The 27,129-nt window shown below is 35.9% G+C and overlaps 1 protein-coding gene across 1 annotated transcript in view; it reads left to right on the forward strand.

The window, feature by feature from the left end:
* COL1A2 (collagen type I alpha 2 chain) overlaps nucleotides 1-27,129 on the forward strand; it is a 36,653-nt gene that overhangs the window by 1,864 nt on the left and 7,660 nt on the right. The window contains exons 2-40 of the mRNA XM_017525116.1: nucleotides 1,316-1,326; nucleotides 1,942-1,956; nucleotides 2,600-2,635; nucleotides 3,751-3,843; nucleotides 5,128-5,181; nucleotides 8,066-8,110; nucleotides 8,203-8,256; nucleotides 8,348-8,401; nucleotides 8,709-8,762; nucleotides 9,179-9,232; nucleotides 9,740-9,793; nucleotides 11,319-11,363; nucleotides 11,658-11,711; nucleotides 11,814-11,858; nucleotides 12,241-12,294; nucleotides 12,792-12,890; nucleotides 13,034-13,078; nucleotides 13,193-13,291; nucleotides 13,714-13,767; nucleotides 13,884-13,991; nucleotides 14,353-14,406; nucleotides 14,512-14,610; nucleotides 15,515-15,568; nucleotides 16,028-16,126; nucleotides 16,544-16,597; nucleotides 17,141-17,194; nucleotides 17,352-17,405; nucleotides 17,678-17,731; nucleotides 18,695-18,739; nucleotides 19,870-19,968; nucleotides 21,189-21,296; nucleotides 22,005-22,058; nucleotides 22,997-23,050; nucleotides 23,745-23,798; nucleotides 23,903-23,956; nucleotides 24,047-24,154; nucleotides 24,530-24,583; nucleotides 25,435-25,488; nucleotides 26,470-26,631. Of these exons, the coding sequence (XP_017380605.1) occupies nucleotides 1,316-1,326; nucleotides 1,942-1,956; nucleotides 2,600-2,635; nucleotides 3,751-3,843; nucleotides 5,128-5,181; nucleotides 8,066-8,110; nucleotides 8,203-8,256; nucleotides 8,348-8,401; nucleotides 8,709-8,762; nucleotides 9,179-9,232; nucleotides 9,740-9,793; nucleotides 11,319-11,363; nucleotides 11,658-11,711; nucleotides 11,814-11,858; nucleotides 12,241-12,294; nucleotides 12,792-12,890; nucleotides 13,034-13,078; nucleotides 13,193-13,291; nucleotides 13,714-13,767; nucleotides 13,884-13,991; nucleotides 14,353-14,406; nucleotides 14,512-14,610; nucleotides 15,515-15,568; nucleotides 16,028-16,126; nucleotides 16,544-16,597; nucleotides 17,141-17,194; nucleotides 17,352-17,405; nucleotides 17,678-17,731; nucleotides 18,695-18,739; nucleotides 19,870-19,968; nucleotides 21,189-21,296; nucleotides 22,005-22,058; nucleotides 22,997-23,050; nucleotides 23,745-23,798; nucleotides 23,903-23,956; nucleotides 24,047-24,154; nucleotides 24,530-24,583; nucleotides 25,435-25,488; nucleotides 26,470-26,631 (2,495 nt within the window). The remainder of the gene's footprint in view (nucleotides 1-1,315; nucleotides 1,327-1,941; nucleotides 1,957-2,599; nucleotides 2,636-3,750; nucleotides 3,844-5,127; nucleotides 5,182-8,065; nucleotides 8,111-8,202; nucleotides 8,257-8,347; nucleotides 8,402-8,708; nucleotides 8,763-9,178; nucleotides 9,233-9,739; nucleotides 9,794-11,318; nucleotides 11,364-11,657; nucleotides 11,712-11,813; nucleotides 11,859-12,240; nucleotides 12,295-12,791; nucleotides 12,891-13,033; nucleotides 13,079-13,192; nucleotides 13,292-13,713; nucleotides 13,768-13,883; nucleotides 13,992-14,352; nucleotides 14,407-14,511; nucleotides 14,611-15,514; nucleotides 15,569-16,027; nucleotides 16,127-16,543; nucleotides 16,598-17,140; nucleotides 17,195-17,351; nucleotides 17,406-17,677; nucleotides 17,732-18,694; nucleotides 18,740-19,869; nucleotides 19,969-21,188; nucleotides 21,297-22,004; nucleotides 22,059-22,996; nucleotides 23,051-23,744; nucleotides 23,799-23,902; nucleotides 23,957-24,046; nucleotides 24,155-24,529; nucleotides 24,584-25,434; nucleotides 25,489-26,469; nucleotides 26,632-27,129) is intronic.

Genomic DNA, 27,129 nt, shown 5'->3' on the forward strand with positions numbered 1-27,129 from the left:
TTCACATTACCAAGTTCATATGAGAGCTAAGAGTGGGAGGAAAGAGTGTTGACTCATAGAGATTAAAATGAAAGCAGACTTAGGGAAATTTGAAGGTACAAAGGCAACTTACCTTCTGATCAACAGTCAACCACAGTCTCGAATAAATGTTATCAAACATGCATTCTTCAAAATGGTCCACGTCTGTGTAATCAAAAGGCAAATTTCCAAAATCATAAGGACTTCCGTTAATCAAGTCAGGCATAATTATTCTTCCTACCGATGGACACAATGAAGTGAACGTATCATTCTTGTAATTTAACAGTAATGCTCATAAATTGCCCTTAAATGTCAGTGCTGGATGTGGTCCACCCTCCTGAATTGTAACTATTGAAACAGATGTTCTCACTTCAAATAACGCACTTTTTGGCCACCTAATGAAAGCAATTTTTAGGGGTGATTCATCCTATTGCAAGCTTGGCCAAACTTGTATCCTGTATTAACCTATAATTTTTATACTGTAGGAGAGGAATTCACTCTTTAAGGACTCATAGCAATTATGGCAAAAGGGAGGATATTACTTTCGTTTATTTTTTCTATTTATTTTTCAAGATCTTTAATCCACAGTTTTTCCATTTATACAAAGCCCTTTCTTAGCGACAAAAATGATACATATTGGTAAAATGACCTTGCCTAATTTAAGTGAATTAATTTAAAGTAAAATTCAGATGTCCGAATTAATTCATTTTCATAGTTAATAATGTGCAATTTAGACCTTTTGAAAAAGGATATTAAGAATGGTACGAAGTCAGTGAAGTACTAGGTAACTTCAATGTTTTATAAAAAATTAAGTCCACTTCAATGTTTCATAAAAAACAAATTCAATATAGAATTTTAAGGTAACATACTTTCCTAAATTTTACCTTTTTTAGATATTTAGATATTAAAAACGAATTAAACCATAAATTATTTCTTCATCAATCTACTAATCTTGTCTTACACTCAGTGATTCATCCGTGCACATTACCAGCTTAATTGCTAAGCATTCAAAATTTCCTTCAGACACATTAATATTTCACAGCATTTATAAAATAGTAAATAATTAATTTAATTCAAAATATATTTACATATTAATATTGCAAACACATCACCCTGCTGATCCCTGCCATACATTTGACCTGCATAATTTCCAAGTCATCAAAATAGTCTTAATAAAAAATATAATTGTTCCTTTAATTAGGTAACTCAATTTTATTAACATGTGTCTCTATTTGTTAATTATTGCTATTGATCCATGAAGCAATACTAATAATTATTTCTACTTTTTTTTCTACAGCTTTACAAGAGGTGAGTAAAATTGTTTTTGGAATTTTTATAAATACTTTGATTTCCTTGGCTACAGTGGTGTCTTCTCTTGGAAGGGAAGAAGTTACATTAATATTGAACAACCTGGATTCCCAAGAAAATTGTGAAGAATTATGATAGTCAAAACCTTTCTGGCTGCCTTAGAAAGTACCCACCCTATTTTCCAAAATGGGTGGGACTACTGAATAAGGCTACCTTTATAAAATACTCTCAAGAAACGTAGAGTAAATAATCCAATAGAAATTTAAGTTTTAGGATCAGCTACTGTGAAGCAGAAGACTTCAGTGAGCTAGAGAATCTTTTCACTCCTTTGGAATCATTTGCAAAAGCATTTATTATGAACACATTCTTAGCTCATGAATTGAATTTGAGGCATAATTACAGATAAGTATTAATATATATATTTGGTTCTGTAGGTACATATTTTTATTTGACTTACCGGTAAAATTTTAAATTGTAGTTTGAAATATTAAACTAAGATAACAGTAAATGTGTAATATAATGTACTGTGAAGGTACATTTGTGTACTACACCAAAATTGAAGCTGTTTTTAAATACAATTTTCTTCATAATAATCTTTTATTTATTCTTTTCTAGGAAACTGTAAGAAAGGTAAGAGTACAACACTTCTTCGTAAATATATAAAATTATCAGGGATAACATAATTTAACTAAATTTATAGTAGACTATAGAAGAAAAATACTTTATCAAGATTTTGCTTACATGAATATGCATTAGCTAAAGCATAAAATAAAGGAGTTTGATGTTTAAGATAACAGTTTTATTATCTTCCGGAATCATCTGTAATTGCATTTATATGATACAAATTGGTGATTTACATACAAAAGAAAAAAAACTTATTTTATTCTGGAGATGGAAGGCATATTATGTTAATTGTAGGTAGTAAAAAAACTTATTTTAAAGGGCTTTGACTATATAAATGTGCTGTTAAAAATGTAACAAAATGGTCATTTCATCTACAATTTTCATCTTACTCAAAATGCTGTGCATAGTATTAACTTAATAGCTGGAGACTATGCAGATTCCAGTCCCCAGTTGAAAAAAATTATAATATAATTATAATAAAAAACAATATACTTTTATCTATTGCATTATGCCAATTTTTTATGTACTATCTAATAACATTGTAGTTAGATCAATCTTACCGACTAATTACTATCAAGAATGATTTGCTCATTCACTGGAAATTACTTCTTAGACATTTATTATTGTGCTGTTTGTATCTTTCTTGTAGGGCCCAGCTGGAGATAGAGGACCACGCGGAGAAAGGGTGTGTAATGTTTGAACCATAAAGGGCTTTGGCCCATGTTTGAATAACTATGTATTAGAAACTACAGGAACTGGCAATCTATAAGACTATTATATATCCAGATAATTGTATACCCCTTTAAACAGATAATACACTGCAGAAGAGGTGAATGAGCATTATTATATATAATCAATATTTGTTTTAGGTCAAAATTATCCCTTAAAAAAGCAAAACTGTTACAGTCATATTCTTTGCATGGTCTGCGTTGTTTGTAATTGACCTGTCCAACACATGCATAATGAAAATGTATCTACCTACCACCACAGTCCTCTTTTTAATATATTTGGTTTGCTTTTGAAGTAAGATCCCTTAGGTAGCTTGGGAATAATAGTGAACAAGTAATCAGTAACATGTTTCTCTGCTCAAATTCATACATGTACAAGTCAGGCTTACATTTTGTTTGTGGCATTGTAAAATCTCCTTGCTATGCTTATTTGACGTTTATAACTACGTGATTTTGCATTATATAACACTTTTGCCAATACATAAATACCTATATCTTATATCTATTAGGGAAGTGGAGACTTACATGTATTCCACTCAAACAATTTATTATAAGTAGAATTATATCAGTTAATTATTTTAACAATACAAGGTAATTAATGGTAGGAAAAATGCAGGATTTTCTATCCTATGATAAAGTGATTTTATTAACTGTCATATCAATTCATCCATTCACATGTAACATACCGAAACAATTGAATAAGTTCATCACAGTCAGAGATCAGGAATAAAAATTCAAAGTAAATCCTTGTGCACTGTTAAACATATGAAGCGCACGGAAACATACATTTTGGCTCTAATTTCTACATTTGAATACTGGAGCTTCAGTATGAATTAATATTCAATGGCTGAGACAGTTCTTTAGGAAAACTACCCTGTGATGTCTTGAGAGTTACTAACCCTTTTTGTAAAATAGACTCATAAGTGAATTTCAATCAATGACAAATATAGTATATTCAGTTTCCACCCTACTTTCACATAGAAAGAGCCAAACAACTGATTCCACGGCATATAATTCTAAGGTTTCTACAGGGCCTGTCTAACCATGACCTTATTCACTTTTTACATAACAGGGTCCACCAGGCCCCCCAGGCAGAGATGGTGAAGATGGTCCCACAGGCCCTCCTGGTCCTCCTGGTCCTCCTGGCCCCCCTGGTCTCGGTGGGGTAAGGTGTCTTCAGTATTGCTAACTTTTAGCTAACTTTAGTTTCTTATGCCTCTGTTGAAAGAAGGCTTATTGTGGAATTTATTTTTAGCAGTTAAGGGATAGTTCTTCTATTTGAAAATTAGTATATTTTATTTCATTTATTTGGTTTCTTCAGTCAAGATTCTGCTTTACCCATTCTCTTTGTGAGCCCTTGTCAATTACAGGACTGGTTTTTGTGTGCACTGAAGTTAGCTGTGGCCATCATTACCATTATTTAATTTGGAGATTTAATATCTTTTATCAGTAAGGCACAAATAAGAGGTCTTGCATTATTAAAGAGTTTGATTAGATTGAATTACATAAGTGAAATTCTTGATCTTAAGCAATTTCACAAACATCCTACCCTTTTTATTCTCCTTGGCTTGAAGTCTGCTGAACCAACATTCAAAGCGGTTTTAAGTTTAATTTGCTTAAAACTAATTTGAGAAAAGTACATTTCCCTTTTTTCATTAATATCTTCTTTTAGCTTTATGTCTTTAACAATGGTATGAGTGCCAAATGGCCTCACTGCAGGAAGGAAAACATATTTGCTTAATTGGTTAGCACTATGAATCAGAAGCCTGATTCTAATACCCAACTGTATGCCAGTAAAATAAGACCTTTCTCCCCCAAAGATCTTATTATGATTGCTTATCTATGAAGTGCATTAAAAAGCAGCTTCTTTAATAGAGCTACCACTATAAGAGAGATCTTTAACAGTAAAGTTATTACTGTGAACTATTTTGTAAAAGTTTTATCTTCCAAGGGCCATTTTAATTTAATTTTCTTTTAAACTTGAAAACTCTTAATATTTTTCCTGAAACTCTAACAAGAAAAAGATCTCAGTCATTTTGTGCAACTCTGGTGGGGAAGGGCAACAGGTGAAAATGCAAAGATGTCCTCTTGAGCTCTGCTTAATTTATCAGGAGCCCTTAGTAATGTCAAAAGTTTAGACAGCTTCTCTTCCTCAGAATAGAGGTAAAAGGTGAGAAGTGGAGACACAGAGTTAAGGCAGAAAAAGGGCTCAAAAAATAAAGTAGGGAAGTTCTCCACTTCAAAGAGGTGTGGGCTAAGTTTTAAACTTACAGCTCTCCTGACTTTTTAGGAATTTAGTTCAATAAGAATTTTAAACTAATAATTATATCAAAAACATTGCCCTCTTTTAAATAACAACAGAAAAATGTTTACAAGTGGAATAAGAAAATGAACTACATGGCTAGTAACTAAAAATATTTTGCGTATGTAATTTTTTTTATCCCTCTAGAACTTTGCTGCTCAGTATGATGGAAAAGGAGTTGGACTTGGCCCTGGACCAATGGTACGCTTGTCCCTTTATCTTAGCCAAAAAATTTTATTAAATAAAGAATTTATTTTATGTCACATTTCACAATGCCATTTATTTAGTTACCTAAGTGAACACTCAATACTTAGATCATATAAAAACAACTCTTTTTGTCTTCAAATTTATGAAAACCTACATTAAGGAGTTCACTTTTCTTTACAAAAATGCCTCATTAAGATAGGTCATACACTTATGTCCAAGAAATAATCTTTAATTTTAAAAAGTAATCACTCTGATTAATTTTTTAAAAATTCTTTAACATTGCTTAGAATTTTAAGCAACACTTAGAGACACAGAAATATTTATTAAGTTCCCTGAACTTGTTGGAAAGGATCAACAAGTTCTAGTCCAGCTAACTCATTTTAAAATGGGAGAGTTTAAGCCCTTTTCTCAAGGTCATTCAGGTGACTAGTGACAGAACTAGAAGTAGCTGCCAGGCAAGATGTCTAATATTTGACGACATCGTGGATTATGTACCTAGTCCTTGAATAAACCACTCATTTAGTCAATGGATATTAATCAGGTACCTTCAATGGGTCCTAAACTGTATTATGCACTGAGGAAATCTCAAAGAATATGACGGATCCTGACCCTTCCTCAAGGAGTTAACAATATAGGAAATGTTTCTTTTTCTATATTTTGACCAAAAAAATCCTATTTTAGTCTATTGATTGTAAATCAATATAGCATAGAGTATGAGTAAAAATGTAGCATTTATGTCACTCAATACAAATATTCGGCACCATACCCTATCAGTGGAGTACCGCTTAGAAGCATTCCCTGTATGATGATGATATTAACAAATGAAGCTTCTAACAAGCATTAGAGAGATGTTTGAGGGGAAAAATACTAATGTGAGCATGGAAATGTATACCAGCATATACAAAATAGAGGGAAAAATTGCCAGAAGTCAAAGTGTTAGGTTGATTAAGCACTACAGGATTTAATATATATATATACACACACACATGCAATTTAGTGATTTTAATTAATTGTTTCAAAACAAAGCTATTTATCTGCCCAAAGTCAACATGGTCTTTAAAATGTAAATTTTACCTGGGCACTGCATTTAGTGCTCTATCATCAAAAGAAGATGTTCTGCTGGAACTAATGGCCCACAATAAGCTAATACACTCTAAGGGTGAGATAATATTTTCTGTAAATTAAAACTCTCACTCCAGAAATAATGTACCTTTAATTGATGACTTCTAATTCCGTGATTTTTTCTAGTAATTTAAAATGTTCATATCTGAAATGAAAAAGTATAGCATTTCTTTCGGCTTTGTTTATATTGGATGTTTGAAATTAGCTGTTTCAGCTAATGCTGGACATTAGTCAGTTTTAAAGCAGCACCTATATCTCAAGAAGAAGTGAAGCGGGTGGAAAGTAAAGTGCTACTAAATGTCATTTTAAAAAGCCCACTAAGCTGGGAAAATTAATATGGATTTCAGATTCTCCTGTTTTTGGAACATCTCTCTAGGGGGCATAAAGCAAAGTATTTTACTTTGAAATATCAGTGAAATATAATTTAAGCTTGCACATCCACACACATGCACAGACATTTGTAATCAACAGATATGTGTTTCACAAATAGGGAAGATAGGCAGCAATAAAATATTAAAATAACTTTCCATGTTGGAAAATCAATAACTATAAAACCCCCAAGGATTCTTCTCTGAATTAATGAGTAATCATAGTGTCTCACAGCCTCCACAAAATACACGACATTTTATGTAAATGAAATTGTTGCAAATACATGAAAAAATAAATAAATATAATTAGAAATTCATGGTGTCAAAGAAAATTATTTTTAATGTATGCCTAAAAAGCTATTATGATTGAAAAGTGACAGTTTCTTTTAATGTCAGAGCAATTTCTAAAACCAAATGAATAATTCTTATAATTAAAATGACATACATTTTAAATAAAATCCATGTTATTTCTCTCTAGGCATTAATACAGTGGGGTAGCCTTGACCACAGAGTCCCCACGGTTGATGTCATGAACAAATTACTTGAGACTGGTACATGAAATATTTTTAGCATTATGAGGAGCAGACCCTATGGATGAGCTTACACAGGCATTGATTACTGCAAAGAGGAGTCAAGAAAGTGTACTTAGCTTACAATCTAGTAACAGTTTATTTTACCCTACTTTTGTGCTATAGAAAGAACAAAAGGGAAAACAATCTTCCATCATTTGAGCTATACTTTCAATAATAATATTATATAATAGACTCTTCCAGAAGGCTATTTCAATAATATTTTATTTTTCTTTTACCTCTCATTACATCCACTTTTGTTTGACATTTTCATCAGTCACCAATAGCCCATAGAGGAACAATGAGATTATAACAAACTTCCCTCTAATCATTAAGTAGGACTTTTGATTCTTTTCAATTTATGCCCTTTGTGACAATAAAAATACCAATTTCTTAGTTAAATATGACATAGGAAGATGACCGTATGATCACGGAAATCCGAATGGAAATGCTTCATCTGCTGTGGAGAAGACAATTGTATATTCTGCACTTGTGCAAAGACTGATTCACTTCATTGCATCAGAACAATCTCAATATGCTCAATCATGCACAACTTTAAGGAACCTATGATTGTCCCATCTAATTTTCATTGATTTCTGTTGATTTGGATTAGGGGAAAAGGAAAAGCAAAGGGAGAGAACTAGTGCAGGAAACTTGAGTCCTTAAATTCTTCCTTGGGAAGAACAAATACTTTGGAATAAAACCATGATTCTGTTTATCTGTCCAACACAAAATGTCTGTAACACTGCTAAGTTAGTCCTATCCAACACCATGACAACTTATCAGTGCTAAACATTGATATATCTGTTTTCTTTACAGGGTTTAATGGGACCTAGAGGCCCTCCTGGTGCAGCTGGAGCCCCAGTAAGTACCGAAAGCTTGTAATGCCTCTTATTTAAAAAGACAGAGAATTAAGAAATAAAGGCTTAGAGTATGACCTTCTTTTTTTCATTGAGGGTCCTCAAGGTTTCCAAGGACCTGCTGGTGAGCCTGGTGAACCTGGTCAAACTGTAAGTACATTTTTCCGTCTTTGTGATAACTTTTTTTCTAGGAAATTTATGAATATAACCCTAATGAAATGATGGGTCTCCCATTTTTTAGGGTCCTGCAGGTGCTCGTGGTCCACCTGGCCCTCCTGGCAAGGCTGGTGAAGATGTAAGTATTTACTCTTAAGCACTTTCAAAATGCTATTTAAATACTCTTGCCTCAAGAAGATTTTGTAGATTCAAATTAAGTATTCTGCCAAATGCTGAATATACTTGACAGAACTCTTAATATATGGAAAATATTATTTTAATGAGGTATTAATTAACCTGCTTGTATTAAGGGAAATGCTAAATATGTATCTGGATCCACATTTTGATGTGATAACTTTCTCCCCTTTTGTAAAAACCAAGATGCCCCCATTTTGTCTGATAGTTTACCAAGAAGAAGTTGACTCTACGATGTTTTCATGTTTTAGGGTCACCCTGGAAAACCCGGACGACCTGGTGAGAGAGGAGTTGTTGGACCACAGGTAAGACTTTTTACATCTGTAGATAGCACAGACATCATAGGTCTATAAGATAGTTGCTAAAACTAGCATCAATCTAAATGACAACATAGATGTCACCCAAACTCATACCATAAATCGGAGGTATCTAACAAAGAAAAGAGCCTAGTAAAAACTGCATATATATTTCATTCATGCAAATAATGGAATACTAATGACAGCAAGCATACTATAAGCAACTAAACTGTGTTTTCTACAAACACCATGTTCTCAGTTACTCACATCAGAGCAAGTTTATTTGTTGCTCTGTGCTTAAAGGTATACTAGACTTTGATTCAAAGCTTAAACTTTGATGAGAATAAATACTTTGGAGGGAAGGAAACACTGCCTTTTTATTTATGGTAAAACATTATTCACCATCTTCTGCATTTCCTTCTAAGGGTGCTCGTGGTTTCCCTGGAACTCCTGGACTTCCTGGCTTCAAAGGCATTAGGGTGAGCACATTCTTTCCTCAGATGAGGGAAAATGCCTATTAATTTTTGGAAAAAACTCAAGTATGTTTAAAATCCTGGGTCACATATATTCAGTTTCAAACTCCTGGAGTTTGCCAAAGGGAAGAAAGAGTTAAAGAGTAAGATTTCTTCAAAATAAAATGAGGTGCAATTTTTTCAGTCTGTTCATAGCTACCAAAAAACAGTCTCATTACAGGAAAAATTATATAGAACATGTATTACTTAATGAGTATTTACAACCATCTGAAAATCATAGAATTATTAAGTATGGAAAGGATGTGAGTCCTCCATCCTTCTCTCTCAATGGCAAGGAAGTTAAGTGACCTACCTAGGGCAATAGACTGAGTTTGCTGGGACCTAGAACACTGGACTTCTTTCTACTGCAGCAGACAATATTCACCCAGGAGAGATTAATGGCAAAGATATACAATTTTTATTTGACCAAACACTATAATGGAACAGCATTTTTTAATAAGTCTCACCTTTCAGGGACACAATGGTCTGGATGGATTGAAGGGACAGCCTGGTGCTCCTGGTGTGAAGGTAAATATTAAATTAGAAGCATTGCTTTTAAACAATTAATTGAAATTTCCCATGATCTCCAAAAAAGTATATTATACTGAATACTACCCATATTCTAAAAGTTTTTTTTTTCCTTTTCCATACTTCAAAGCCCTCAGTGATAGAAACTATAAGAGTCTGTGACAAAACGTCAATCATTAATATTTATTTAATTCAATGCCAATTAAACAATTGAGATAAAAATAATATTAATAGTTTCTTCTTCCATTTTCTTTCCTCTTTCTATAATTTCAGTGTATCTCTGAAGCCAAAGTAAAAGTAAATAAACATAATCAGACATTAGGACACTTTGTATTATTTTAAACCGTAAATTCTCCTTTGCCACGCACTAATTAGATAGGTACATTCATGTCACTATACACTTTTCAACCTCTTGCCTGTGATTTATCTGTGCACACTCAAAAAAATTTTAATTAGGTAATTAAAGTCTCAGAAGTGTGTTATCTCTTGGCTAGGCTCTTCTCTGACAGCGTTTTCAACTATAAAATGTTCTCTTTCCTATTAAGGAGATAATGTGATATTAAAGTGAATACCAACGTAATTACAAATTAATGAGTAACGAATACTAGTGGGACCAGAAATGAACATGAATATGGAGAATCTGTTCTAACTTTCCAGCTGCCACACAAATGGATAAGGTCAAACTCATTCTCCCAAGAGCCCGATATAACAGCTCAGACTACTAATCATTGTATCATAAAATGTTAGAGCTGGAAAGAGCTTTGGAGATCCCCTCATTTTACAGAGGTGGGAAACTGAGGCTTAGTGACAGCCAGTGACTTGCCCAAAGTCACACATCTAGAGGTTAGAAAGTCATAGACTAGAAATTATCCCCCTTTCCATTCAACGCTTATTCCCAAGGAATAGACTTCACATAGAATCCTGGAAATGAAGGGTCCTTATGAGGTCTCTTAAACCATATTTCCCCTATATCTAAATCAGATTATTTTAAAATAAAGTTCTTTTACCTGTGCCATAGTATTAAATCCTGCCACTACCACTACTACCCTGGTTTTTACTCAAGATAAGAATATAGATGGGAAATAAATATTACAGCTCTAAAAATATTATGAAACTTCAATTTTTATGCACATTTTATGAAAGTGATAACACTGAGTGTTCAAAATAACTTTAAAGAGGATAAATATGGTTACATTGAAAGTAAATTTATCCTTTGCCATCTCTTTTTATAATATCATTTCTAATATATAAATGATACCAGAATGTAATGGAGAAATTGGGGAGGAGGTACACTCAAATAACCACATCTCCTTAGAACCTTGATATGTGGTACTATCTGAATAAAAACTCATGTTAGCACATTTTAAAATCTGTGTGTCTGGCATAATTGAAAAACAATCTATATGTGTAAGAAATGTTATGAAATATATGAATGATTCAAAGTGAAATAATAGGATAAAATTGCACTGTCAGAAAAAATAATTGTTATATTTACTGAACAAAAACTCAATCCTTCTCGATGTAGGGTGAACCTGGTGCCCCTGGTGAAAATGGAACCCCAGGTCAAACAGTAAGTGTTGATTACTTCATTGTAAATTTAAATGTGTACACACTCTTTGTGAGATGGAACTTCTTTAATGTTTTTGCTAATCACTGTATCCTTCAGCATTGTATTCTTTGATATTTTTCTAATAGCCTTCTGCTTACTTAATTGAAATCCACTACCTTTTAGTTGGAATTAGAAGGTGACTTATTTATTTTTAATGTATTCTTGTACACATTGGAAATTGAACATAGCAAATGATGCCTGTGACTTTTTTTAAATTAACATTCTGGATTTTATTGAAAATATTTCTGCTTCTAGGGAGCCCGTGGGCTTCCTGGTGAGAGAGGACGTGTTGGTGCCCCTGGCCCAACTGTAAGTGCTTCCATTTTTGTTCAATTTTATCCTTTAAAAAAAAATCTTCTAATGACTGTTGTTTAACTTTCCACCTAATCTTCCTCTTTATTTTCTTCCTAGGGTGCCCGTGGCAGTGACGGAAGTGTGGGTCCCGTGGGTCCTGCTGTAAGTTTTGACACTGGGGAATTTGAAAGGGGTTGAGAGTGTGGGGTGGGAGCTGTTTGTTAACTTATGAAATAGCATCATTTCAGACACTTTACCAAATGTTCTGTGAGGTCTTTTGAAGGCTCTACTTATAAGTAGTGTAAGCCATTTATAAGTACCTGAACTTTTGATTGATGTATGAAGCAAAATCTCCCCCACCCTGGATACTATGAGTGTCTTGCCTTTGATGAGATCCTAATGACAACAGAATGGCTGTCAGGTTTTTCTTTGCTAATATCAAATAGTATCATGCCATCGTAAGCAACTTCAATCTTCTGTCATTATTATTGTTTCATTAATTAACTTGGAGGACATTTCTTACCACCTTCTGCTTTGATTTCAGGGTCCCATTGGGTCTGCTGGCCCTCCAGGCTTCCCAGGTGCCCCTGGTCCCAAGGTAAAAACATTGGTGACCATTGTCACTACTTTGATGAACTTTTTACTGTGATGTGAAAGATTGGAACTGTGTTTGCAGATAGAGAGATAATTACAAAAATTACCTTAATTATTCTTTCCCTTCAAAATGGACATAGAATGACCAGTTTTCTCACTCTACATTTGAAATAGATCATCTCTCTGCATTTGCACACTGTGATCATTGATATAGATGGCAACATGGAAATTGATTCTCCCAAGTTAGTTAGGACTGACTGAGAAACAGAGTCAACCATAGAGAGGCAGAAGAAGAAGGAAGGTGGCAACAGTAGCCAAGATGGCAGAACCAGGCAAAGAAAATAGAAAGCCAAACTCAACTCTTGTTGTAATGAAACAGATAAGAAAAATAATTGCAATTTTGAAGCTTTATGAAGACATTCCTAAAACTTGGTGTCTTAAAAACACATATGCTGTTTCATTATTTGCTAGTTAAAATCTTGGTTTAATTTCCTCTTTTAGGGTGAAATTGGAGCTATTGGTAACCCTGGTGTTGCTGGTCCTGCCGGTCCCCGTGGTGAAGTGGGTCTTCCAGGCCTCTCCGGCCCCGTTGGACCTCCTGTAAGTAGCCAATGTCTTTAACCTTTATTGAGTAGAAAAAAACAAGGGCAGGGCAAGGGGAAGAAGAAGAATGAAGGTGAGGTCGAAGAAGAACAGAAATATTCCAATTAAGTAATACCCTTCTCCTTTCCTTTTCCTCATAGGGTAATCCTGGAGCAAATGGCCTTGCTGGTGCCAAGGGTGCTGCTGTGAGTATATCTGTGTAGCTAAAATGTGCTGCTACAATTTTAAAGGCATTTAATATGTGCTGCCTCTGTAGCCCATCACCTCCCTAATGGACCACACTGCATTTTCCTTCACAGGGCCTTCCTGGTGTTGCTGGGGCTCCCGGCCTCCCTGGACCCCGTGGTATTCCTGGCCCTGTTGGTGCTGCTGGTGCTACTGGTGCCAGAGGACTTGTTGTAAGTGGTCCCGACTGTGGTTCTCATCATCCTGAAATACCAGCTCTGCCATCATTTCATCACTATCTAGACTTCCACTTATAGTTTTACTATTCCTATTTTCCCTTCCTTAGCATTTTTAGTTTATATTTCATATATAAGTATATGTATGTACATTCCCATCTGCTATATGCACACAGACATGCCCCTCCTGTTATCTTAGATCATTACCTCAAGGTAAATGAGGCAATGTTCTACAATCTCAGTTTTGTCCCTTCAACTAATACCATTCCCCTGTAGGCAATTTAAATATGACCTAGGCACGTTTCTTAAAGAACTTGAGCTTCTCTTTACCTTGACCCACAAATATTCTAAGATATTTGTCTGCAAGAGAGTTTTGACAAGTGTTTGTCATTTGCCCACTGTTTTGTATTAAATCCTAGGGTGAGCCTGGTCCAGCTGGCTCCAAAGGAGAGAGTGGTAACAAGGGTGAGCCTGTAAGTATCATCACAATTTTATAAAGTTAATTATTTTTTTATTCCAGTTTCTCCAGCTGGACATAACAAAAAAATTATTTTTCTACTCCCCTTCTTTCGTTCTTCTCATTAAACAGGGCTCTGCTGGACCCCAAGGTCCTCCTGGTCCCAGTGGTGAAGAAGGAAAGAGAGGCCCCAATGGGGAAGCTGGATCTGCTGGCCCTCCAGGACCTCCTGGGCTGAGAGTAGGTATCAAATGCTCCCAACAACCAAACACATGAGAGACAGATCATGACACCCCGTCCTTGGGAACTGGTCAAAATTACTGACTGTGTTTTCTTAGGCAAAAGAAGCATCTACTTTCCATCTGCCTTATTAAATCAGTGACTCTCAATTTAATATGTTATAAAATCGGCCTGGAAACAGTGTTGACCTACTTTTTCAGGATGCTCATCTATGAATTCCTCTGGGGGTTGGGTGAAGTGTTTTGGCTTGGTTGTGTCTGTATCTCCCCCATAAGGAAATCATGCTATGTTTTAACAAACTCTACCTTAACAAAGTCAAGAGATTTCTTTAATTCCCTCTATTTCATGTAACTTCTTGCAGGGTAGTCCTGGTTCTCGTGGTCTTCCTGGAGCTGACGGCAGAGCTGGCGTCATGGTAGGCTGTCCATCACTTACTTCCTAGGAAGCAACTTGATGCTTCTGGTAGTGGGTGTGTCATTAGCTTTAGCATCTTCCTCCCCTGTCTCTTTCTTTTGAATAGGGCCCTGCTGGTAGTCGAGGTGCAAGTGGCCCTGCTGGAGTCCGAGGCCCCAATGGAGATGCTGGTCGCCCTGGTGAGCCTGGTCTCATGGGACCCAGAGTAAGTTTCAGACCAATTCTGAGCAAATCACACCTGGCATTATTTCCTTCTGTAAAGGTTTAGTTAATATTGAAGCTAACGATAAAAACATCAAAAGTAGATTTGTTAGTAGTCTTGCTGACAGTTACATTTTTAACTTAACTTTATCAAATCTCAGTATTTTTATGTATTTAATTAGTTCATAAATTTTCTATTTATTACTTGATACAATGGCCATAAGGTTTTTGGAAGGATAGATCTATTTTAATATATCCAAATTAGACTGGTTCTCCTATCAGCATGAATCTTTTATCTTAATTTGTGAGTTTTATATAAGGTGTTCATGAAATATATTAGGACTATACATTATTCGTTTATTAGATTCATAAGTGAAGTCATTTTTCCAGCAATCACAAAGTGCTGTAATATATTCAGCATCACACTAGCTATGGAAAAATAACCTTTAGGTCCATAGACACTCTAATCCATAGCAATAGAGTAATTTTTTTGCCTCCATTATCTCTTATGGGTGAATATCAACTGTAATTGTACCATAAACATGTAGTAGGGACACCAAATATAGCAATAAAATATCCACTTTGGAAAATGCTTACTAAAAGTATTAGTTTTTCTATTACGAGGTAAACAACATGATACATTTTGTCCATATAGCATGTTGCTTAACAGTTTCTTGAGATATCTATGAATGGATCAGTTGCACTAAAGTTCAATAAAAGGAAAGCCACAAAAAAAATACAAAATTTCAGAGCTCTTTTCACACTTCCCAGCTAGTGGCTAATATTCCTAATGATTTACCCTAGGCAACGAGGCGGTGGGGAAGTGCCTTTGTGAGACTTCAGTCAATCTGATTCTTGAGTATGTGAGTTAAAATGCCAATGTAAAAGCATCCTCATTTATTTTGTAGGGTCTTCCTGGTTCCCCTGGAAATATTGGCCCTGCTGGAAAAGAAGGTCCTGTCGTAAGTATTGCTCATTTTCCATTATATTTTCAAGGACACTTATTGCACCCTTATCAAGTCCATTTTGTGGCTTATTTATACATGAGCACATTGAAAATAAATATCAGACACATACATCAACTGGGAATGCACAGTAATAGATTGTAATTATGGAGTCCAAATGAATGCAGGACTGAAAGCAGAGCAGGGAAGAGAAAAACGTGGCAGGGAAAATTGAAGCAGGTGACAAGGGTATGGCAAGAGAAGGGAACCAGGGAAATTGCGTACATATGAGATTGAATTGGCTATTTGTGTACCAACATCCTGGAAAAGGAAAATGGATTCATAATTTATTGACGCTTTATACAAGAAGCTCTGTGCATTCAGAAAACTATTCTGTTTCATCCCATGGCAGCATCATAAGCTTGAGGTTGTAAGAACATGTTGACCCTGAGTAAACCTGAAATAAACTGCTTGTAGGGCCTCCCTGGCATCGACGGCAGGCCTGGCCCAATTGGTCCAGCTGGAGCAAGAGGAGAGCCTGGCAGCATTGGATTCCCTGGACCCAAAGGCCCCACTGTAAGAATCACCACATCTTTCTTACTCTCAGCACTTTTGGTGCCTATATTTTACCAAAACTCTAGTATTTCTCTCCTGGGAATCAGTCCAGTCTCAGGGGGTTTCCGTTCAACACAGGAAAACTACAGGCCACTTATCACATTCTTACCACATTAAAAGTTGACCTCCAGAGTATCCTGTATCCCTGCTGAAAATCCATCCCCTGAGCCCCATGCTTCCCCAGACTCAGGGACATCTTACTGTACCCAGAGCTGCATGGTGATGGATTATCCTTAGATAACAGAATCCATAGACTAGGGATCTCAAAAGAACACAAAAGCAAGCAGGAAATCAGCATTCCAAAATCATTGTGGTTAATTTGACATTAATTGTGTAAGGCTGTTTTTTGTTCTGTTTTGTTTTTCATTTTTACTACAGGGTGATCCTGGCAAAAATGGTGATAAAGGTCATGCTGGTCTTGCTGGTGCTCGGGTAGGTGCCAGCCTGTGCACAGATCTATTCACATATCATTCATCTAAGAACCACACTTTTTTTTTTTACCCCATCTGATATTCTGTCCCTTTCTTTTCAAGATGGCATCTCCACGGGTCCTTTTACCAACATAAAATATCTTTTTTTAAAAACCAAACTTATAAGACAGTGAGCAAAAACAAATCAGAATGTACATTAGGTCAAAAATACAGAAGCACTTTGCTTTTGTTTTATTTATTTTGTAATTAAAAGGGTATGAATATGTAGTAGCATTCTCTGGCTTTTAAAAATTGCCTTGTATCTGCAGACTTCACTTGAGTCCTATCAAATAGAATATAAATATATATACCTACTATATACCCACACAAATTAAAAATTTAAAAAGTTAGTAGGCAGTATTTGGGCTTTGGTGGGAACCCACAATGGGTTTAATCCATGCTAAAATGACAAACTTGTTTTAAGGAAGTAATGCATGAGGTTTTGAGACATCTTAAACTGCCTGGCTCTCAGGTAACCATCAGCCTTTCTGTTAAAAATTTTTAGGGTGCTCCAGGTCCTGATGGAAACAATGGTGCTCAGGGACCTCCTGGACCACAGGTGAGTATTTCTCCCACTCTTGTGCTCTTCTGCCCTGGAATGCATATAGTCACTCAAACTGACCATCTCCGTTTTTCAGTCCAAGTGTTATATGGCTAGACAGCAGTGGTGACATACATTTACATGCTATTTATGCTCTCTTTCCTGTCACTTTCAGGGTGTCCAAGGTGGAAAAGGTGAACAGGGTCCCGCTGGTCCTCCAGGCTTCCAGGTAAGTCAACTCAAACCTATACAATACCACCTTTGGTCACATTATTCAGCTGTAAATCACCGTTCTGTATCTCTCTCCTCCACCACAATAAACATGATTTCAGGACTGAAGCAAAGAAAGATACATTTTTTCAAATAAACTTTTGTGTAATGTTTTAATAACATGCAATCATGCTCATGTTGATATTTGGTAGCCACCACCACCAAAAGTTAATTATTAGCAAATTTCCTGAACATAGCCATAGGATTGTTTGTATTTCTTTTCATTTTTAGGGTCTGCCTGGCCCCTCAGGTCCAGCCGGTGAACTTGGCAAACCAGGAGAAAGGGTGAGTAAAGCAAGTAATAGTAAATAGTAACTACTAAACTTGGGAATTTCCCCCTGTTTAATACCCCCACTGCTATGCAATTATAATATATAAAAGAAAATTTCATATTTCATATGTTAATGACAGTGTTTTACATATGTTTGTGCTGATGGAGAGAATAAGCCAAATTACTTTAGTTCTGATTACTTTGTTTTCCAGATTTAATGAAACATCACATTATGAAAGTAAAATCTATCAATGAATATTTCATGTAGTAGCCTTACTTTTTGTATTGTTCTTGATAATGTTAAGATACAAATTATTTCCTTTCCATAATGAAAAAGGAAATGCATGATTTTCAATCAAACTAGACCCTGAAAATTTTATTTTATGTTTTTCTTGGCATTCAGATCTGACACTGCTATCCACAATCAGGGCATGAGTTCTGAGTCATTTTCTCTCTAATTGTGATGAATGTGCCTCAATTTAGTTACATTCTGTGGCCTGGTCTCCTTTGTCAACAGTAGGGCACATTAAGGAGACAGCTGGTCAGTAATAAAAGAGATACACTTGGGTATACAATTAACTAGGTAATGTACCGAATATGATAATTTCTCTTAAGAAGACAGTCTGTTATATAGCTAAAAATAGGCAACGTCTAATATTGTTCATTATTATTTATCTTACTATCAAAGGAAATAGTCAGTTTTGTCACTTTTTAAAAAGGCAATAAACTAAATAATAGGAAACAAGTTTTTTGATACCAAGCTCTGGGATGGATACATTTTTGTCACCAAAAAAATTCTCTCTGTCTGTATCTTTCAGTACTAAAAGTTGTTCTTATTAACCTGTGTACTTATGCACTCATTTAGATAGTGCTGGCTTTATTTCACTCTTTCAAATTTTTTCAAATATCTTAATCAGCAATGAATTTAGAGATCACACATAAATTTCGTGCTTTATTTATTCTCATGTTTTGCCTAGGGTCTCCCTGGTGAGTTTGGTCTCCCTGGTCCTGCTGGTCCAAGAGTAAGTGCTACTTCATTAACTTTCATAAACTCTGGCAATGTGTTTTTAAAAAGTAGTAGTGTTTTCTCCTTAAAGCCATTGATGACCCTGCAACAAGTCTCTGGGGCTCTTCTACAGTCAAATGTAGACTGTAGAGAGCATGAGATTTCTAAGCTGATAGTAGACTGTTTTGTTTAGTGCTCATATTTCCTATTCAATGATTACATGGTTATAAGAAACATAAATAAATCACTATATATATTATAGTCAGTGATTTATATAGACAACTATGCTACATTTGTGACAGTGGCTCAGTTTGAGCTAAGGAAAAGTAATATCTTACTAAGATCTAAAGTTAATTTTGGCAATGTGTGTTCATGTTCAAAGTCTAAAGCTGAACTTATGAGTAGTCATATGAAAAAAATAGACTTAATTTCTCTGTGGATATTAGCATAACTGAAATGATTAATTTGCCCTGAAAGTATTCGATCATGTCAATAGTTAACACATATGTAGGAAGCTCAAAGAATCAACTTAATATCAAGGTCTTTTGAAACAGTTACAGTGTGAACCTATGTGATAAATATTCTGGGCTATAGAATGCTATATGTTCTAGTGATATTTAGATGTAAATTGTGAGATATTTAGATAAACAAAGATATATACACAAATACATATATACATTATAATACACATGATTATAACTATTACATCATTGTTACACAACAAAAAGGGGGACATAGATAGGAGAATATCTAATCTTATCTACACCTCCATTGTATTCAAAAAAATGACACAATCTTTTCCTTTTAATACTACACATAACTGGCATCTGTTTTTGCCTATGGATTTATCACAGAAAAGACTCCCCAGAAGAGGAAAATGAATTTCAAAAGTTGAATATTATACCCTAGAAGCAACAAATTCTGGAGTTGTAGTCACAGAGCATTAGAGCTAAGTGACCCTTCAGAGAAGATCTCATCAATCTCTTCATTTTACTAGTGGGGAAATTAATAACAAAAAAAATTTTAATTTTCTAGTAAATGCAGAACCAGGGCTCAAAAGTTACACAAGTGTAAACTCTCATATGTAGAACAGTACCCCTGGAAGTGATGAATGGTGCAATACTTCTTCTAATCACTTTTTTCCAGGGGGAACGTGGTCCCCCAGGTGAGAGTGGTGCTGCTGGCCCTACTGGTCCTATTGGAAGCCGTGGTCCTTCTGGACCCCCAGGGCCTGATGGAAACAAGGTAAACTTTTATGTTTTATATAGTGCTGGTTTGGCCCAGTCTACACCACAATAAGTAGACACTTGACAATAGAAAGATAATTGTTTTTCAGATTTTTATTTATTTCCAGTTCTGTGATGACTTCCCTCTCAGTAAAGAGCAATTTGATTCCAGTGGACCTGAATTATTCTAAACAAACAACAGCAACAAACTGTGGGGGAAAATTCAGTATTCACCAAACATAAATGAATTAGTATGGGTTTTCACCCTTTTCTTATCACACTGTTTATGTGCTTGTTTTAATCTAGAAACATTGTATACATTGGACATTATTTTCAGAGAAAAAACTTTTGTCTTCTTAACATCTCATTCCATAGAGTAAAATTTCAAAAAGTAGTCTAAATTTTAATAATAAGAGTTTATGATGATGAAAATTCATTGGACAATACATTCACCCCAAAAATACATCTGGAAACTTGTGTTCCAAAATAAAATCTGTGGTTTAGATTTTAAAATAGACTTATTATACATTTCTAAAAAAGAGATTACCTTAGCCACAATAAAAAGAAGATGATGCCTATTACTTTAATTCTTAACTCTGGGGAAAAAAATGTAAACATTTGTTGCCAAAAGCTGTATTAGCATATGGAAGGATATTCTCGGGAAAAATTAAAACAACGTTAAGAAGGAGAGGAAATAAAGAAACTAAGGTGTTATGAGGTAGTATTTTCAAAGGGATCTGTTTATCTCAGAAGCTAGTCAACAGGTTTTAAGTATGCGGAATTGTAGGGTTTTATATAAAAATGGAAGATACAGTTTCTGCTCTTAAGGAGATTAGAACGCAAACATCTCCTCAATTGATAGGGTCTCTTTCCATGTTTTCTATCTGGGCTAAGAGACTTATCCTTGAAAAATGTCTGTGGATAAACATTTTTTACTCTCTGCTTCCCATTGTCCTATCCTCTTCTTCTCCATGCCTGCTACCCTTAAGAGGACTGAAGCAGGTTATAGAAGAATCGCAGCTGTGCACTCCCACACCCTCATCTCTTCCGTCACCATGTCATTAACAGCATCCCTCTCTGCTATATTCTCCTTCCTTTCAATAGCCCGGCCCTTCTTTGTGTTTCAAAGCTGACAAGAAGCCTTTCTAGATAACTGTTTAAATTGGAATTCTTCAAGAGTTTGATTCTTTGTTTTCTTCTTTCTCCACTAAAATTGATTTCATATGTGTTTGACTCGAGGGTGAACCTGGTGTTGTTGGTGCTGCGGGCACTGCTGGTCCATCTGGTCCTAGTGGACTCCCAGGAGAGAGGGGTGCTGCTGGCATACCTGGAGGCAAGGGAGAAAAGGTACCCTCCCAGTGTTGAACCCTAATATATATTGTTGATGAACAATAGCAAAGAAGGCTGCACAAAGATGACCAAGTTTTCACAATTCTTAGCAGGTGGTCTGGTAGCATTTTGATATCTATCTACATACATTTCCCTCTGCCACCTAGCACCTACACATTTCTAAACTCACTAATCTGGCAAAATTCCTTGCTATCATGGAATTTCACACAAACAGATGGTGTTGAGTAATACATGAGGCTCATTTTAATGCCACTAACAATAATGCCTCATCCTGCCCTAATTAATGGGAAGAAGCTATATTGAACAGCTGTCAACCGTGCTGCTGCATTAGTTATGCCATAAGAGTGATCAGGCGCTGCAGCCCATTGTGATGTTCCCTTACAATTCTGTCCACATGAATCTGTACCTTGCTTGATTATGCTTCAGGAGGGTGTACGGAAATTAGAAAAGATTGTTTAATCTGGAGATGGCCTTGCATTATTTTTTCCTCATTTTTTTTCTCAATTAGCATTCTACAGAATGAATGGTAAGGAATTGAAACATTGCTAAAAATCTTAAATGATTGATGGTATCAATAGCATCTTCTGTCAAAAAAAAACTTTATTAAAGTTTTTTTTTATTATTTTATTCTTATTAATATTATATTAATTTTGATTCAAAAATTTGGTCAGAAAACAAAAAGTTGCCCTTGCTTTATACTTTCAGGGTGAACCTGGTCTCAGAGGTGAAATTGGTAACCCTGGCAGAGATGGTGCTCGTGTGAGTAGAATTTTGTTTGTATGTTTGTTTGTACTTAGATTTTTTTTTTTTAGCATTTGAATTGAGAAGTTTCCAAATTACAACTACCCACACACACACATACGAAGGATTCAAGTTTATTAAAATAGTATTCCTTTCCTTCCTGGGTCTATGACTAATAGTATCATTTTACATGTTCCAAAGGAAAAATTCAACGGGATTTAACCTCTTTGAAAATAATACCCTGAATTTTCTAACTTCCCTATGTTAACTATACCAACTACAGACTATAGACCAAAAGCTTTAGGTTTAATAGAACATTGAATGATTGTTTCAAGTGATAATAGAGCTTTAAAAAAATACTCTCTTACATTTTAAGAAGCCAGAACCTCTAACAAGTTTCTATAGTTATTCAAAGGTACTCCCTAGAAATTTGTCACCCAAAGAACAGCCCTAAAGATGTTAACGCCATGAAGATGCCAAAGATAATCACATGATGGTCTAATTACCCTATATAGAGTGTCAGCATCGTGGGTCTTCCAGGCCACAATTGGCCTGGATTCTTTTTTTCACCTCTCCTTTGGAGCTGAAAACTGACTGTAGCACATTTGTAACAGTATTTCCTTTGAATCACATAGTTCTAACAGTTTCAAACAAGGCTACTCATTTGCTGCTCTACAGGGAATTTTACAATAGCAGAAAGCTCAGATCTCCCAAATTTCTGACCTGCCTTTGACTTACACATTTCCATAACCTTTATTACTGGAGTACTCTCCTTCTGATAGTGGCTTTTAATAGTCTTGGCAATTAGAACTGAAATGCGTCAGAAGCCTTCTTGATGTCCAACCAGAGCACAGTAAAAGTGTTCAGTCACTGTATAAGCACAGCAAAAGAAACGACTAGGTTCACTTTTGATGATATGCGGTGTTATTAATAACATGTTTCCTTTTTGGTACTAGGGTGCTCCTGGTGCTGTAGGTGCCCCTGGTCCTGCTGGAGCCACAGGTGACCGGGTAAGCATGCATTTTCACTGAGCCAGCAACAATATCTAAAGTTTCCTGCCTTCCCTAGTCCCAAAGAGCCCCAGCAATTCATTTTTATGGCTTGGTATAAAACCCACCTATTTAAAAGCCTAGCTGTTGTGATAGAGCAGCAGGAAACAAATGCTTTATGTTTAAAATTATTTTTTCCTTTCTATAGATGTGCCAGCTATCTGATCTATACACTAATCCCTATCATTTGTTTTAAAGTCTTTCCATGTTGCCTATTAACAATATCCTAATGCACTGAGGCTTCTCAAAGCCTTCAATTGTTTTTTAAAAAAAATCAATAAAATACATAGTGTGCCCATTTTGCATCAAACAGCCCACTTAAAATAGATCTTATTTATTGTATTGCAAAGCTTGTAGCAAATAGATTAGCTCCATGTCCATCTAAAAATTAAAATGTCCTCCTCCTGGTATTGTGGACACTGATTTATAGTGTTTTTTTCAGTGTACAACCAATACCTCTTAACCCCCAAAATGAATATAGCATTAAGTAAAAATGCACTTCATTTTACTCCATGAAATGTGTATTGCTTATCTCTTCCAAGACAGCTACAGACTCTGACAATAGCCCACTGTCTACCACTGTTCTCTCTCCCTCTCAAGTCTTCAAGCATCCACGTCAGGCACATTAACAGACTCATATTTGGTCCCATTATAGGGCGAAGCTGGTGCTGCTGGTCCTGCTGGTCCTGCTGGTCCTCGGGGAAGCCCTGTAAGTAAGAACCTTGATCATTTTAGATACCTACACCTCATGATGTTTAGACATTGATGAACCTAGGATTGCTAAGATATTTTAAAATCCATTCTCCCACCTAGGGTGAACGTGGTGAGGTTGGTCCTGCTGGCCCCAATGGATTTGCTGGTCCCGCTGTGAGTATCACATAATGAAGACTAATCTGAAAATATCCTAAGTTGGGAAATAGAGTGGGTTAGAATATCAGAACTGTTTCCTTCCAACAGGGTGCTGCTGGTCAACCAGGTGCTAAAGGAGAAAGAGGAGCCAAAGGGCCTAAGGGTGAAAATGGTGGTGTTGGTCCCACAGGCCCCGTCGGAGCTGCTGGCCCATCTGTAAGTTGAATTCACTGATGGTCCACACAGCCTGTGTAGCTACCCATTAGATCTTACAACTAAACATACATCTGTCAAGTGCCTACTATGCAACAGGGAATATACCAGATAGAAGATGGCAAATAAAGGAAGGATTAACATTTGCACACTGTTTTACGATGTATAAATGTTTCATAAATATTGTTTTAATTTTATAATAACCTCATAAGGGTGGTAATATTGAAGGACATTCTGACGGATAGTCATTTTTTATTTTTACATTTTCTTCTAAGAGATGCAGGAATGATCCCTTTGAAGAAAAGATTAACATTTATAAGTTAACATTTATAATTAACATTGTGTGTGATTTGACCCCATCTTTTTGTTTGCATTTAGGGTCCAAATGGTCCCCCTGGTCCTGCTGGAAGTCGTGGTGATGGAGGTCCTCCTGTGAGTATTTACAATGGACTCTGACCACTTTTCTTTCTTCAGAATCTATTAAGGACAAATCGAAAGTTTTGAAATTCTTGGTAAATTTAGACTACCATGAGAAAACATTTGAGATTCAAGTTCGTTCTATTCAGGGCAATTCCAATATTGATGTTAACTTGAATCCAGCTAGAACTCAGTATATGTTGCTATCACCTAACTGGAAGTAATAACCAAGGCGGACCCTAGACAGTTTAATTGTGAAGTAGGAAAGACTATTTCTTTGGTTCCCTTCATCTGTTTCTTAATATGTCCTTTCTTCTGCCTGACTACGTCCTTCCCTTTTGCGCCAATGCTATCACAACAATTCTCTAGAGACCCAGAGCTCTCCAAAAATGGACTTTACTGACTTATTCTCTCACTGGACAGTGCTGAATGTTCTAGGTCATTTGTTGTTCTTTCCTCCATGAACACCATTACTTATTAAGTGTCAATTCCTTACCACTCAGCCAGGTGGCCAATATAGTTATTAATATATACACATTAATGTATAATAATGATATAGTGTCTTATCTTCATGCCTTTAGAACCATAAGATAATATGTCAGCATTTTAGAAAGGGCTGTCGAAACCTTAATGCAAAATATGTGCATTGCAACTGGTGGCATGCTGGTAAGGAAGATGTGTGGAGAAGGAGGGCCTTCAGGGTCCTGGCTAAGTAATATCCTATATAAAGCTGCCTACCTCTTACCCCTTGGTCTATCCGTGGTCATGTGTACCGGTTTTCCAAAAAAAAAAGAAAGAAATTCCCATCTTACCCAACTTCTTGGAGTTGATATTGACTGTGGAATTCTAATGTGCTTGGCTCGTAGGGTATGACTGGTTTCCCTGGTGCTGCTGGACGGACTGGTCCCCCAGGACCCTCTGTAAGTAAATCACTCCAAACATGTGTCTTCGTTTACTGTAGCCAAAAGGCCTGGCTTCTGGTAGGAAACTGGTAGGAAACTCTTCATGAAAACACATGACTATTATTTGCTATTACTCTCCTGGTGTGAAATCAGTTTTTTCTGAACCATTAAGGTAAAACCATCACAAGTTATATTTTATAATATCAGTTTAAGAGGCTTTTATTCATGTGAACACCAGTCCCCTTTCAGGGGCATGGTCTCTTTGAAAATAAAATGAACAGTTTTAGTCACATATCAGATATTTCTATATCTAATTACCCTTTATGGCTAACATTCTGCCTCCATTGTTAAGGTATAATTGTTCCTGAATTTAAAGGTGGTTTGGTCTCTAATTTAATTCTGATTCAGACTCTCCTGTCAGGACTCAAGAAAATTTAATTAATTACCAAGGATTAAGTCTTCCGGTTAAGGTTTCAGGGAAAGAAAAATAGCAAAGATGTTGATTTCTTGGAATCCTTTTTACAGGTTCATAACAGAAAAATCTTCATTCCCTGTAGACATTTAATTAAACCTAGTTGAAAAGCATGTGTGATTCCTCAATTATGAACAAAATGCCCATATTGGCTTTCTGAAAGAAAGAAAAGGAAGAGTCCTTCGAAACTCAGAGTCCCATTCATTTATCACTAACTCTTATCACTCTACATAGTTCTGATTCCAATATGCCAGAGTATCAGTGGCACAATGTTTTTCCTCACAGAAATTTACCACAGTCTCTCCTCCATAATATGCTTTGTTACGGCCTCATAAAGGAAGACAGGAATAGCTTTGCTTCTTTCTGCAAGAAAAAATGTTAAAAACTCCAAATATGTTCCCCAAATGACTGGGGTATTATTTTATTGCATCACATTGTTTGCATCTTAAGATCTAGAATCTCTGCTGCTCTCTTCCAGATCTTTGGTGCATAACAGAAAGGAAATAACCTTGTACATTTCCTCATAGGGTATTTCTGGCCCTCCTGGTCCCCCTGGTCCTGCTGGAAAAGAAGGGCTTCGTGGTCCTCGTGGTGACCAAGGTCCAGTTGGCCGAACTGGAGAAACAGGTGCAGTTGGTCCCCCTGGCTTCGCTGGTGAGAAGGGTCCCTCTGGAGAGGCTGGTACTGCTGTAAGTGATTTCCAACTCCTCTTTCTTAATACCTTATGTTGAATTAAAATAAAGCCCCAAAACAAATTTTCAAATGGCATCTATTTGTTGATGAGTATTCTAGGCTTTCAAGCAGAGCTCAGTTGAGCCAGGAAATCTGTCCAGCCACACTGAAGGGCTGTGGCTTCCACAAATTCTCAGAAAGCACAAAATGGGAAGACGATAAATGAGGGAACTCACAGTTTTATCACAACAGCTCTTTAAGCTACTGAGGGCACCTTACCGGTACTAGGATTAGAACAGAATCCATTGCTGTGGCCGTCCTACTATAAATTAATCAATCTCAGTAGGCTACCAATTTCTTAAACATACACTGTTCAGTATTAACATTACTCTGAAAGGTGCCCTTATTAAACCTTAGAGGCCAGGGTCAAAATTTGCTTCCCTTCAATATACTGATTTCCTTTCCTTTTTTTTTTTTTTTTTTTTTTTTTTTTTTTTTTTTTTTTTTTTTTTTTT

The sequence above is a fragment of the Cebus imitator genome, unplaced genomic scaffold, assembly GCF_001604975.1.
Source record: "Cebus imitator isolate Cc_AM_T3 unplaced genomic scaffold, Cebus_imitator-1.0 Scaffold37, whole genome shotgun sequence".
Taxonomy (NCBI): Eukaryota; Metazoa; Chordata; class Mammalia; order Primates; family Cebidae; genus Cebus; species Cebus imitator.